This window comes from Callorhinus ursinus, unplaced genomic scaffold (genome assembly GCF_003265705.2).
Source record: "Callorhinus ursinus isolate GAN/ISIS: 27379988/994484 unplaced genomic scaffold, GSC_fseal_2.0 scaffold41, whole genome shotgun sequence".
Taxonomy (NCBI): domain Eukaryota; kingdom Metazoa; phylum Chordata; class Mammalia; order Carnivora; family Otariidae; genus Callorhinus; species Callorhinus ursinus.
Genome location: NW_027397103.1, coordinates 7,923,051 through 7,937,325, shown reverse-complemented (window position 1 = coordinate 7,937,325; position 14,275 = coordinate 7,923,051). Strand labels below are relative to the sequence as shown.

Here is a 14,275-nt window from a genome sequence, read left to right as displayed (position 1 = left end):
TGAGTCTGTTTATTTCCCTGGTCAATGGGGGCATTGTCCTCCATCTGGAACATTCTCTGAAGGATTAAAAAAAAAAAAAAAGTGGTGTTGGCACCAGAAAGCCACGGGCACCTGCTGCGGTGAGGGATTTCCTCCCAGAGCTCCCAGGAGCCCATCAGCAGGTGCTAGGGGTATGTGGGGGTGGTCCTGAGCTCTGGCACAAAATGCAGAAAGAGGAGGCCAGAGGCAGCAGGGCCCCAGAGAAGTGGCGAGAGAGGTTTCCGTTCATCACAGAAATGGCCCATTTGCAATGATCGGTTGCCCAGGTGTTAATAACGCTAATGGTATAGGAAGGGTAAACTCGGTCACTTGGCTGAACAGAAGAAATATGCAGAGAAGTGTTCAGGTTTCCATAAATCAGCCGTGTGCGGCACTACGAGGGAGACAGGACTTAAAATTCCGGTCAGGAGATGGGTATTCTCATAATCCGAGCTGGAGAGGTAATTTATTCTGTTTATATCTTTTTACTGCACGACAAGGCTTGGGAGAAGGAGCCCTCCACAGCCATTCTGCATTTTAAATATTAGTCCTAAGCACAGTGGGTCAGCTTTCGTGCTCTGTGGGGTGTTCATTTCAGGGCAGGGGCACAGGGCTGGGGCCGGGGGAGAGCATGATGATGAGGGCTGGAACACATGTGGTTTCACTGGCCGGTGTTGCCCGAATGACAGCCTGGGGGCCGCCAGGGCCAGGCGACAGGCCCCTTTTGCCCCAAGCTGGAGGGCAGAGCCAGGAGCTTGCTAGCCTCCTTACTGGCACGGCTTGGAGTATTTTTTTCCCCTCTCGGAAATCTTTTATTTTTAAATGATAATAAATACAGGTGCTGAAGAGATAGAAGGAGAGGAACAGATATATCAACGGAGGTAGAAGGGGATGGTGGGGGGAGGGGGAGAAACAAGGGCAAGGTGGAGAAGCCCGAAGTCCCTGTGTCTTTTGACCTTGGCAGTTTTCATTATGCCCTTTGCCCTCTGGCTGGTTTTGTTGAGGCCCCTCCCTTCCCCCCAACAAAATCCAGTGAGGTGGCTTCTAGTGAGAATTAGCATTCATTAGAGTCTCTCCTAAAGGATCTCTTTTTATGGTACGGAAGCTGGAATGCATGCGTTCATTGGTGTAGTTGCTCCGCAGAGAACGAGGCCTTGCCCGGGCCAGGCTCTGTCCTGGGTCCAGGGGCAACAGGAGCTTCTGGAGGCAGGAGCTCTGGATTCAAAGCCTAGGTCTGTGGTCACTCCCTGGCTGGGTGACCCCAGGCAGCTCACTTCACCTCTTGGGGCTCAGTCTTCTCATCTGCAAAGTGGGGTTAGTGACATTCATGCTGAAAGGCATGTGAGGGTCTAAGGGAACTTCAGATAGACAAGACTTTGTCGGGCAGTGGTCCCGCAATGCCAGCCATGGGCCAGGAGGCCTGGGGAGATAGGTACTTCTAGCAAGCACCACCCTCTGATCACACTTTGAGAAAATGGTTGGGGGTGTCCAGGGACCAGCAATCCTGCCCAGCTCTCCCCTTTCCCTGTCTAGCCTTCCTGAGAAACTGCCTCCCTAACTTAGTGCACCCAATGCCATGACTGTGGGCCCCGTAGGGGCACTGGGACGGGCGGGGTGGGTGGGGCTGGGGTTTCTTCTCTTCGAGTCCCTGGGTCCAGTAGGCTCTTGAAGAGTTGAGAGAAGCTCACAGGAGTGGGGGTTGGTTTGAGCTGATTTTGACAAGCCCCCTCCCGCTTGTCCTCCTCCAAGGAAGTTGGTGGGGGCAAGGAGATGGGGGTGGGGATTGGACCTGGGACCCAGATTTCCAGAACCTTGGCCACAGGTCGAATGACATCCCTCCAACGTGGATGAAATGCCCTTGTGAGCCTGTTTTGCAGTGGGGTAAACCAAGGCTCAGAAAGGTGACACAGTGACCAGTGAGAGAGTCTCCCAGACCCCAGGGCCCTTGCTCTGTTCTGCCCCCACCCTCCTTCCAGGTGACCACTGCTCCCATCCTGCCTCACTCAAGAACACTCAGAGGAAGGGCGCTGGGAGTTAGCCCCAGGTACTGACCTGGACCCCACAGCTGCCCCTCCCTCCTGGAATCTGGTGTCCTGAACAGCGTCAAAGATCTTGATGGGACCACCCCAGGGTTATTCAAGTAACTCCCTGATGCATGGGTAGGCTCCTTCCCCTCCCCATGCTCCCAGATGAAAACTGTGGGCCTGTGAAGGGCAGGCATGTAATCTCTGTGCACATGTGTGTGCACACATGTGCACAAGGATATGAGGCTTGGGTCTGTGTGTGTCCACAGGGGCTGGGCATGTGGGTTCAAAGCAAGTATGTGGGGGCACCTGGGTGGCTTAGTCGGTTAAGCGTCTGCCTTCGGCTCAGGTCATGATCCTCGGGTCTTGGGATCGAGTCCCGCATCGGGCTCCCTGCTCGGCGGGAAGCCTGCTTCTCCCTCTCCCTCTGCCTGCTGCTCCCCCTGCTCGTGCTCTCTATCGTGCACATGTTTTTGTATGGGTGAATGTGCAATTGTGTGAGCATATACGTGTTTGGGGTGTGTGTGTGTGTCTGTGTGTCTGTGTGTCTGTGTGTAGCTGGATCAGGGGAGGGGAGGAGTGGGCTACAGTGAATTCTCACCCCGCGGGTCCACTCAGCTGCCCCCCTTGACACCTCTGGATCAAGTGTTTTTTTACCTGGGTAGGCGGCTGGGGGTCTGAGCACACCCACAGGAGGGAGTCCTCCCACCTCGTGCAAATCCCCTTCCCCGCTCCACCCTGCTTCTGTGACCCTGTCACAGGCCTGTCTGCAGGGGGCGAAGGTGAGTCCACTCCCCTGAACTTCACTTCCCCAGGTCTCTCTCTGGTGAAAGTTCTAAGTGAGCCGTTCTTGAAAAATTCCCATGTGCCCAGCAAATGTTTGGGGCCCTGGCAGAGATGGGGCCCAGAATCTTGCAAGTTCTCTCTTGGGTTCTGTGATTCATCACAATCAGGGCACCACTGTGGAGTAGCAGCACAACCCAATACGTACATGGGCTTGAATCCCTGCTCTGCCACTCCCCAGCTACGTGACCTTGGGCAAGTCCCTTGACCTCCGTGAGCATCCTAATGGGGCAAATAATACCTACCCTGCTACAAGTCCAAAGATTTAGCTAGGAGGATATTTATTCCAGCATGGTTTAAAGTGATAAAACAACAACAACAACAACAAAAAAAACAAATGGAAACAGACCCAAATGTCCAATAACAGAACTGGTTAAAAAGAAAACAAAAACGAAAAAAGGATGGGTCACCCATCACCAGCAGGTTTCAGCCTGTCACCACCGAGGATGACATAACTCTGACTGTGATCAATTTATTAATCGGGGAGATATTGCTGACTGAACCAGAGCAGGTAACCACATGGCGCGTAGAGAATGATCTCTAGTTTCAAAATGAAGAAAAAAAGAAAAGTCTGGAAGGAAGGGCATCAAATACATTACCAAGGTGCTTGAGATTCTGGGTGATTACATTTTCTTCCCTTTGTTTATCTGAAATTTCTAAATTTTCCTCAATGAGCAAGGAGCATTCATCTGAGAAAGACAAACGCGTATAAAGAAAAGAAAGCCAAGCCACCTTGCATTATTCTCACGAGGTCCACATACAAGAGGGACAGATGAGCAGGACTCTTAGGGTATGCCTATTCCTTGGTGGTCCACTTCTCCTCCTCTCCCCCGCCCCCCTCCCCCACCCTGTGCCCAGCTGCCACTAACGTGGGCAAGCCCCCCACCCCCAGCCTGGATGAAAAGGGACCTAAGGCAGGACACACTCACATTTATTTTCATCTCCCTCATCTGCTTTTCTATCCCTACAGTGACCGAGTTGGAAGGGAAGGTAGGAAAACCTCCCTCCCATCCCCATTTTTGCAAGTAAGGAGACAGGCCTTGTCTTCCGGTAGTGGCTCAAGCCTCCCAAATCTCATCTGACACTCTTCCCCTCACACTGATTTACCCAATGGTACCAGCATTCCTTCCACTGGAGTTGCAGACTACATCAGCTTTGCCCTCCTTGGGGTCCTTCTGCCCTAATACAGCCTTGCAGATAACTGGAGTCAGCTTACCAGCCCGCCAGAATTACATGAGGCCTCATTAGGAGGGAAGCTAAGTTCTTCTGACACCCCGGGGGGACAAACACATCACACAACCAGTCATTCGTCAAATATCTTGAAGACCTACTGTGTGCAGGGTAGGCTTGTGTTAGGTGGTGGTCTTTATAGAAAGCACGGGGCCATACTGTGCCCGGCACATAGTGACCGTCAAAAAAAAAAAAAAAAAAAAAAAGGCAGCCGCTTTCATTTCCTGGTGATTCTCAAAAGCACCCCCCTCCAGATGGCTTTATACCCATCCAGTCTGTTTTACGAGGGACACGTGAACTAGAGAGAAGAAGGACTCTGTTCCCTTGGAGGGACTCTGGGAGCAGGCACACACAAAAGAGAACCACACAGCACTGAGGGAAAAAAGAATTTTTTTTTATTAATCTTTCTTTTTTAAAAAAGTTGATTTTTTTGTTTTTTGCGGTTTTTTTTTTTTTAGGTAAACCTCTTTCTGCCTCCCCTCCCTCACTCCGCCCACCCTCCTCTTAAAAATATAAAAATGTCCAACCCCAGATAACTAGAGTACAATAAATAAACAGTAAACACAAAAACATACTTTATTTGTTTCTTCTTTATACAAAATAAGGAAACTAGAAGCGATCGACTTCCAAAAAAGTATAATACTGTACATCCTGACGACCCAGCCTCCAGGCCCCGGGCAGGGAGGGTGGTCTGTGGGCCTGAGCCCAGAAATCTTGGCGCCTTGCCCAAGGGGAGAGCAGGGTGGGCAAGTGTTCTAGTCCGGCCTGGACCCCTGGGCTCACAATAAATGTCAAAGGAAGGAAGGGTTGGGGGCGGGGGTTGCCTGGCCCGGGGCCCGCGAGGTCCGGACCGCCCCCTTCCTAGAAAGCTGACCTTGAGCCTCAAGTATGGCCACCAGGGGGCGCCCGCGCGCAGGCGGCTCCGTCCTCCTCCCGGGGACACCCCCACTCAAGCGCGCTCCTTTCTCGCTCTCTCTCCATCTTCCCGTGCTCTCTCCGGCTGGCGCTCTCTCCATCTTCTCTCTTCCTCATTTTGCTCCCTTCCCTCGCTCTCCCTTCACTCTCTCTCTTTTTCTTATCATCTTGTTTTAAAGACGGGGAAAGCAGAGTGAGAAATAAGGTTACCCAAATGCCACTTGGATTGCAGAGAGGGGGTTAAATCAGCTCCGCCCCTTGGCCTCAACCCTCTGTTGGTCCGAAGAGGTGGTGGTAGGGGTCGGGGGAAGTCTAGAGCGTGCTTGAAATCTCTCGACCCTCCGCGGTATCGACTTTGGTCCCAAGCACCGCTCGCGCCGCCGGGGGACTGCTGGCAAGCGGGCCGGGGAAGAGGGGATACCCCGCGGCGCCGGCGGGGTGGACCCGGGGGCGCCCCCCGCGCGCCCCGCCGAGTAGCCGCGGCCGCTGCGTGCGGACCCGGGAGGGAAGCCCTGAGGGCGGCGTGTCGGTTCGGACGGCTGCGTCCGGGGGCGGCCCGGCCCGGCGGCCTTACCACACGGCCGCCTCGTTGAGCTCGGGGTTGGGGTGCGACAGGGGTCCGCTGTAGCCGCTGGCGCCGCTCATGGGGAAGGGCGGGCTGGGCCCGCCGCTGAACACCTCGCCGGGCAGGGGGTGCAGCGCGCCCGGCAGGCCCGGCTCGGGGCTCGGCGTGTCCGGGTGCGAGATCATGTCGGTGAACCTGGGGTTGTCGGCGGCGTGCGGGCCGGCCAGCGGCGGCTCTAGCGCGCCCAGCGGCGTCGAGCCGGGCCCCGACGCGGCCAGGAAGCTTGAGTCGGCCGGGGACTGCGCCTGCGACGGCGGGCCGTGCGCGAAGAAGTCATAGTTGCCTCCGGGCGCGTAGTAGTCGCCTTGGTAGTCTGCGGGAGGGGACCAGGAAGACACAGGGAGAGGTCAGAGGCGGCCCGGCCGGGAGGGACGCGGGAACGCGGGAGGGGACTCGGGCGGACCCAGCAGGGATCGCGCGACACTGCCTCAGGTTGGCGAGCCCCGCGGGGACCAAGGGACAGGGCGGCTGGCGGAGGTGGCGGAGGGCGCAGACCCAGAGCCAGTGTCAGGGAGGGAGACCATGAGAGGTGCTCAAAGGCCCAGACACCCTCGCGGAGAGACCGACCGACCAGAGGGAAGGACTCAGAGACAGAAACGCAGACAGAAAGATGTTGTGACTTCAAAGTCAGAGGTTCCCCGACAGAGATGGAGAGAGACAGTGGCAGTGGACACGCAGACAGTGAACCATCCTAGACTGTGTCTTAGAATTGGGGCGAGATCCACAGAGAGCCAGAGACATGGAAACAGCCAGAGACAGGGTCAGTGAGAGATTGGCAGAGAACAGAGTGACAGGGAAGCTAAGAGGGGACTCAGCAGGGAGCCCCCAGACTCAGGTCAGAAAAGAGACCCAGACGTGCCAAGCCCAAGGCAGAGAGAGCCCAGGACGACGGTCTAGGACAAGCACAGAGAAAGAGAGATGAGACCAGCCCTGTTGTTAGAGACACACCGGTAAAAACCTGCGAGAGACCAGGGGCGAGATGAAAGGTCAGGAGAGACAGAGGGGCCCAAAGACCCGCCAGATGAGTCAGAGACGCCAGAGATGCCTGGAGTAGAGCTGGGCAGCGATGCTGGGGTGGATAGAGACCAGAGTACCAAATTGTTGGGGGGGGGGGCACCTGGCGGGGAAGAAGCCAGACGTGGACCCCACACCCAAGTAGCAGAGAGTGGCTGGTGAGTTGGGCCGGGGACGTGGCTACTGACAGCACTTGGAGCTCGAAAGGTGGATGAGTGCCCTCTCTTTCCCTGCAGGCGCCCCGCAGACCTGGCCGGCCCTTCACCCCCTCAAGTACAGCCCTGCGACCTTCTGGGTGAATGTGGGGGTCCGACCATTTGCACCAGCCTCCCTAGGCCTGACTTGAGGGAGGGAGGGCATTTGCCTGATCACGCACATCCAACGTTTCACGGGCACTTCAGCGTGCGTTTGCCAGGACACCCAGGTTCTAAAACATTTGGGGACACTGAGTCCTTTTGAGAATCTGGTAATAGCTACGGGCTCTCTCCAGAAAAATGCACAAATCACATTTTTGCCCGCAAAATCAGGGGGCACAAGGACTCCAGTTTACAAGCCCACCCATTCTCAATAAATAGTTTCTGCATCAACTCTCTGACCTCCTCCCAGAGTCCTCTCCCCGGGGACGTCTTCCAGGTCGCCCTCGTGAAAGTTTGGGGTGTAGGACCCCAGGAAAGGAGCACCTTGTCGCCGGCACCGGTGACAATAACCCGCTTTGTGCGGTGGGAAAACCAGCGCACCCCCAAGCCGGGTTTCCTCTGCAATACCCCCCCACCCCACGCTGAGTCTTCGGGTCTCAGTCACTAGGGCGAATTCTGGATGTCCCCTGCCGCCCGCCCCCCTTCTTTCTCCAAACCCTGAAATCATTCCAAACGGGGGTGCCCGGAGGCGCGGCTTGTAAACGGTTTAAGCAACAGCTAAAACGGTCGCCAATTACTTTTTAAAAACCACTCATTCCATTCTCCCCGAAAGTGAAGGGCAAGGTTGGAAGCGGCGAATTTGGGGCCCCTAAGGGACGGGGATGGGGGACGGCCGCGGCCCGCAGCGAGCCGGCAAGCCAGCAAGGGCCGCGGCCCCCGCGCGGAGCGCGCCGCCTCCGCCCATATGGCGGCCGGGCCGGAGGTAATTGGAACAAACGCCGTCTGAAAAGGGCACAAAAGCCGCAGCTGGGGCTTTGTCCGCGCTCCCACGGGGAGCCGCCGGCCCCGCCGCCCAGCCCCTTTCTCGCCCGCTGCCGGCCGCCGCCGCCCGGATCTCCCAGCGCGGACTAGGCGGGGCTGCCTCCCTAGGGCTGGGGGGTCCTGCCCCCCCCATTCCGGAGAAAGAGGGGCCCGCGTGTCCAGGCCCCCACCCCATCCAGCAGACGCGCGGGTAGAGGAGGCGGCGGGATTGGTGGGGGCACACCAGTCCTCGGGGAAACCTTGCTTAATTACCCAGGCGGGGAGAAATTCCGGACTGCACCGCCCCACCACCTCCCCGCGTCGGGCGGAGATGGTGTGCGGACCGAGGCAAAGATAGGTAGGGCGAGTTCGTGGCTGAAGACCGTCAGACACGTCCACCATCCGAGCTGCCCTCGGCGTCTGTAGCCCCCAACCCGGGCCATGCCATCGCAGGGTCTCTCCCCCAGAAGCACAGCTGCGCAATTTGCCCACAGTTTGGGGGGGGGGGGGGGGGGGGCTGGCCGGACCTGAAGATCTAACCTCCTAAGTCGACCATGTACTGAATGAAGCCTGCCTTCCTGGGTCCGCCTGGGTGCGGCGCGGCGCCTACCCTAACCGTCGCTGGCCGGCATTGCCTCCAAACCTATGTTTCTAAGAAAACTCACCTCTCCCCAAACTGGGCCACTAGCCCCCCCCCCCCCCCCGGCCTGTGGCACTGAACAACTCAGCAGAGAGCAGGCTCAGGCACAGGCACTCCGCGGGCTCTCCAAATTCAGAGGCTCAGAAACACAAGGGGGAGGTGTTTTCCTTGAGCCCAAAGGTTGGGCAAGTGCAGGACAGTGAGTGGATTCCCTAGAGCACCTGGGGTCTCAAAAAGCCAGCGTGAGGGAGGTGGGATGGTCGTGGGGGGTTGGAGTGGGTCGCCAAGCAAGTACGAAGGAAACGGAGGGGTGAGGGGACAAGGGAGGAAGGAAAGGAGGGAGTGACAGTAAGGAGAGTTCCCCCAGGCTTCACCCGGAAGGGTGAAGAGAGGCAGAGATGAAGAGGGGCAGAATGCCTCTCTGCCAACTCCAGCTCCTTGCCCCTGTCGCCCTAAAGACGGAGAGTGGGTGACTGGGTGGGCCCAACTCTTGCGCCTCCAACCCCATGAACACCGGTGGGCTTGGGGCTGGAGAATGGGCGAGAGTCCTGCCCAGAGCAACTGCCCGCATCCTGGCTCACAGTGCCAGATGCTGAGCGCATAGTCCCCGCGGGGAACAGGAGGTGCCGACTAGCTAGCAGGTGGCCGGGGACGGATTCTGACCCCTCCGCCCCTACTGCCGGCGCTGCCCTCCAGTGCCTGTGTTCCTGCTGGTGCCAAGTGCGCCACGCCACCGAGGGCAAGGGCAGCAAGAAGGCTGGGTGTCCGGCTGGGGCAGGACGCATGTGGATTTGCGGTGCTCCCCTTGGTATGATGCTTGGGAGTGTGTGACCCTGTGAATCTCTTTGAGCATGTTTGTCAGGGAGTGAATGTGGGGAGTGGGTACACCTGTGTGTGTTGTGTGTGATCACGTGCCTAGATTTGTATCCCTGAGGTCTCTGAACTCCAGTGTGTGGGCAAGGGAGTGGCACCCGTGTGTCCTGCGTGGGTGCGTGTGTTTATCTGCGTGTATCACTGTATGTGTGAGTGAACCCATGTGTCTGATTTTGTGTCTACGAGGTATCTATGGGTGAGCGTGCGCCCGTCTGTTGCTGTGTGTCTGCTGTGTTCATGATTGTGTCTGTCCCGCGTGCGTAAGAGGGAGGGAGGGATCCCTGGCGGCCAGCAGTGCCGGCGTCCGGCCTTGCGTCCTCAGTCCCGAGAACCGCACGGGCCTGGGTGTAGGGCAGCGCGTTCCGGGGGTGGGGGGGTGGGTCCTTACCTCCGTAGTAGGTGTACGGAGTGGACCCCAACATCTCGGACTCGTCCAAGCGGCCGCCCAGCGGACGCATGCGCCGCGGACTCCGGAAGAAGGCGTGTCTCCGGGCGCCCAGTGCGCTCAGCTGTTTCATCCTGCGTTCTTTGGACCTTCGGTTCTGGAACCACACCTGGGACGGGGCGGGAATTGTGAGCTCAGGTCCGGGGTGCCCTCTCCTCCCTGCCCTGGCCGCCCCTTCTGGGTCCTAACAGCCTCCTGCGCACCAAGACTGCCCAGAGGCGGGGGCCGGGCGGATTAGGCCGGGAGAGGTGGAGAGGGGCTTCGGGGAACTAGCCAAGGGTGAAGGATTTCGCGGACCCGTGGGGCGACTCATAAAGACTTGGGCTTCCTGGTCCTCGGCCCGCCCTCGGCCTGACGGCTTTATAAAGGCCTCCCGCCCGGCACTGCTCTAGTCCCGGCCCCTCGGCTCCCCAGCCTCCCCAGCCTCCCCAGCCGGGTTCTGGCGGTTTGTCTGTCTGCCGCCGCACCGGCGCAGGGAGGGGGGGGCGCGGGAAGAACCTTGCCCCTTCCTCTGCTCCGAAAGATGGGAGGAAAGGAGCGGTACCCCAGCGAGGCTTAAAACTCTCTTTGAACGGGGAGGGGGCGGGATTCCGAGGGATGAGTGACCCGCCCAAGATCGCACCGTCAGGAGGACAGCAGGGCTATGCGGAATCTTTTGGTCAGAAGTTTGACCCGCTGGCCCTGACGTCGGGCACACAGTCTGCCCTTCGGCCGACCCGAACTCGGCGCGCTCTTAGCCAAGGAGGCTGGGTGGGAGGCTCCTCTGAGCTCCCCGGCTGCCGGCCTCAGCCGGCCTGGGGAAGCGTGACCCGGGCCCGGCCGCACCTGGATGACGCGCATGTTGAGGCCGGTCTCCTGTGCCAACTGTTCGCGGATGTGGCGCGTGGGCTTGGGCGTGGCGGCAAAGGCGGCCTTGAGCGTCTCCAGCTGCTTGGCTTTGATGGTGGTGCGCGGGCCGCGCCGCTTCGTGCCCGAGTTCTGCTCCTCGTTCTCGTTGTTGGCTGTCTCCTTGTCCGACGACGTCGAGTTGTCCGTCTCCTTGGGATCGTCCTGGAGTGGGTCCTGGAGGTCCGGGGATAAACTGCGGTCCGTACAGGATGACACTGCGGGCGGACGGAACGGGAAGAGGACAGCGGCGTCGGCGGCGGCCCGAGGTCTCTCCAGTCGGGTAGCCGGTTCCGGCCGGCCCGGGCCCCCGCCATCCGCGCCGGGTTCCCTTCCGAGTCTCGCGACAGCCCCTCCCCCAGGCGCCCGGCGCCCGCCCACTCGCTCCAGGCGGGGCCGGGCCTGCGGAGGGACCCTTCTCGAGCCCTCGCGGCTCTTTTCGGCTACTGCTTGGGTAAGGGGGAGGCGCGCCCTCTGGGGGAGCCAGGCCCCCGTGGAGAGGGGGCGGGAGGAGGCCACGGATGCCCTCTGGGCCTCAGGTCTTCCTCCCCCATCTCTCCTTCCTCCAAACTCCAATTACCGTCCTCCCAGTGCCGCCTGAAATTACCAGGAGCTGAAAAGACTCAGAAAGGGGGGAATTGTGTGGCTCCAAATTGGGGGAGGAGGACAACTTGGAAAAGGCCCTTCAATGGAAGGGGGGGCGGGGGAAGAGCTGGTAGTCGTGTCCTGTAGGACAGACTCCAAATGCTATCCCCGTGCCCCAGCCCCCCACCCCCACGCCCCCGCCCTTCCATTTGCCCTAGAAATGCCCGATGGGAGTGGAGAGCTCTGAGCCAGGCACAGAATGCACACAAGCGTCCAAGTAGAGAGTGCCCGGCTGGCTGCAGCCGGAGGGGCTTAGGGCCTGAGGCTGGGGAGGGGAGGAGGCCGCCTACCTGAGTTGAGGCTGCCCTCCTTGAGGCTGGAGGAGCTCAGGTAGTCGTCCTTGCACACGAACTTGTTCTCATCGATGACGTAGAGCTCCTCGCCCGTGGACAGCTGCTTGTTGCACACCATGCAGGTGAAACAGTTGAGGTGGAAGACTTTACTGCGGGCCTTGCGCACCAGGTCGCTGGGCGAGATGCCTTGCGCACAGCCCGCACACTTCGTGCCGAAGCGCCTGCACACACAACATGGCCTGTCACCTTGGAGCAGCCTGGGTCCCATCCCCTTGAGCCCCTAGCCTCTTCCCACCCACCCTAGCCTCTGAGAGGTCCCCATTTCCACATCTGTCAAAGGAGACCCCAATCCCGTACCCTCTGGCTAGTGAGAGAGAGGTGAGACAAATGTCCTGGGCTGTTCTTGGGGCTGGGACTGTCACGCCCTGTTCGGGTTTATTCACCCTCCACAAGGTTTAGAGCAATGGGTGCAGCCTTCAGCCAAGCACAGACCCAGGGCACCCCAAGTTGCTCCCCTCATCCCTCCCAGATCTGCCTGGGCTTCTTGAGGCAAACTTGGCTGTCCAAGTTATTTAACATTTTAAGCCAGGCCAGCCAGGTTTGGGCCACTCCTTGGCTTTGCCTCCTGGATCCTGTCCAGTCTGCTGGGGCCCAGGTAAGGCCAGTTGGCCTGGCTGGCAGATCCTAGCAATGGAGTAGGGAGCGCCTCTCCTGAGCTGGACCTGAGCAGGCAGGAAGGAACCTTTTGCTGATTCCCGGTGCCACCAGCACCAGAGGCCTTCCAGTCCCCACTTTGGGACCCACGGGAGCTAGCTGGCCCTGTGGACAGCAGGGCCTTGGAACGGTGGACTCCGGAGCAGAGATTGAGTCTCCAACCCCCCAAAAATCTCTGGCCCTGGCAGGCACCGGGAGAATGTGACCAGCAGGCAATCCTAAACCTGCAAGGCCAGTACACAAGATCTCTCAAATTCCCCCTTTCCCGAGTTCTTGATCTAAATCCCTTTCTTTCTTCCTTGAGCGCTTGGAGAAGGCCAGCCTCTCCCCAGATGGGTGTGCAGGCCGGCACTGGGAGGGGTGAGGTGCGGGTTGAGGGGGAGAGCGAGGGCCCAGGACCTTGGGGCCCCACATCTACTCATACCCATGTCTCTAAACAAGGCGAATTTGGGTGACGTTGATGTAGTGAGGGCATTAGAAGCCATAAGTCACTTTTGGCCTTATCCGGCAGCGTAATTGGCCATATGCACCTTATCAAAAATCATTAGGCACTTTGCAAGCACCGCCACATTAGGGGCCTCAGGCCTCTGGAGCCAGGGAGTTTACACGTGTAAAGCCGTGGCTGACATTTTCTCCTATTCAAATTCCCTAGTGCCCAGCCGCTGGGGCCGGTGAGCCGCCTTTCTCCACGGTGTTAATCACGCCCCGCTTCCCTCGGTGCCCGGAATTCACAGGCACAAAGCCGGCTCTGGGCGCCTGGTGGAAGCAGGCAGGGCTGAGCTGCCAGAAAACCCACAGCCTTCCAGGCCATCCCTCGGTGTTTCCCAGGTGGGGAAACTGAGGCCCAGAAAAGTGCTCTGCCCTGGCTCACCTGAGGGCCCCTATGGGCAGCAAGGGAAGGTGACACATCGCAGACTGGACCCTGGAGGTCCTGATTCTCAGCTTCGATTTCGTTTGTACATTTCAAGACGGGAGAAAATGTGTAAGGAGTTGGGGGGGGCAAAGAGGAGAAGGCTCCCTCCCCCCATCATCAGAAGAGATCTTCCTGGCTGAACCCCCTCAGAGTTGGGGAAGTTTCTGTTTGTCCAGGAGGGCTCTGGGGCCCTGGCCTGCCGGGAGGTCAACCCCCCCCCCCCCCCCGGGCTCCCGCACCCTGCCCGGTGGGAGAAGCCTCCAGCAGCCCCTAACTTAGGCAAAAATTCTTCCTCTCTCAGAACCGGGCTTGAACTTCCCCCCTGGGGTCGCAGCTGCGGGGAAGGGGCAGAGACGCGTGGGGAGCAAGTTTGTCAGGGCTTCTCCGCCCTGACCCACCGCGGCTCCAAGCCGGTCTGGAGGAGCGAACTAGAGCCGGCAACACAGCGTTCTTCTTACTCCGCCCGGGCTCGGGCGCTTTCCCGGACCAAGGACAGGACGAGAGCAGCGGGCTGCCCCGCTTCCCATTTAAGCTTGTGAGCCCAGGAGGCTGGTTTCGCGGTCTCCCCTTCCCGGGCGCCCCAGCGGAGCGCGCAGGGCGGGCGCGCAGGCGGCAGGGCGGCGCGGCCTCTTACCTGAAGAAGTCATTTTTGCAGTAGAGCTTGCCCTCGCGCGAGAAGCACTTCTCCGAGAGGTTGGTCTTACACTCGCAGCACTGAACGCATTTGATGTGCCACGCGCGGTCCAGCACGTTCAGCAGAAAGCGGTCGAGGATGGGCCGCTCGCAGCCGGCACAGTGCACCATCATAGCGCCCCGGCGGCTCGGGCCGCCCTGCCCTCCCTTTGGGCCCCCGGCCCTCGGGCCCCCGGGCCCCGCGGCTGCGCTCCGCCTCTTATCTCGGCCGCCGCCGGGCGAGTCCGGTGCGGACCAAGACTCAGCCGGTCAAGTCCTTGGGTGATCGCTGTCCTGGCGCTGGGCTGCTCGGGGTGGGGTGGGGAGGGGTGGCTTTCACAGCCTCATGCCCCGGGCCGCGCGCCCCAG

At 59.5% G+C, this 14,275-nt stretch overlaps 1 protein-coding gene across 1 annotated transcript; it reads right to left on the bottom strand.

Annotated features, from left to right (window-relative positions):
• Nucleotides 1-5,600: 5,600 nt before the first annotated feature.
• On the bottom strand, nucleotides 5,601-14,041 carry LHX5 (LIM homeobox 5). The gene is made up of 5 exons (XM_025889586.1): nucleotides 13,869-14,041; nucleotides 11,605-11,828; nucleotides 10,610-10,887; nucleotides 9,728-9,893; nucleotides 5,601-5,968 (listed from the first exon to the last, which is right to left on the bottom strand). Exons 1-5 carry the CDS (start codon nucleotides 14,039-14,041, stop codon nucleotides 5,601-5,603), a joined length of 1,209 nt encoding a protein of 402 aa, XP_025745371.1.
• Between the last annotated feature and the right edge of the window lie 234 nt (nucleotides 14,042-14,275).

Bases quoted from the DNA above. Each gene is read 5' to 3' on its own strand.
- LHX5 (XM_025889586.1), bottom strand. From the start codon at position 14,041: ATGATGGTGCACTGTGCCGGCTGCGAGCGGCCCATCCTCGACCGCTTT. The intron at 11,829-13,868 runs GTAAGAGGCCGC...TTGTGTGTGCAG, and splicing joins TGCAAAAATGACTTCTTCAG to GCGCTTCGGCACGAAGTGTG. The intron at 5,969-9,727 runs GTAAGGACCCAC...CCCCTCCCGCAG, and splicing joins TCCGTACACCTACTACGGAG to ACTACCAAGGCGACTACTAC.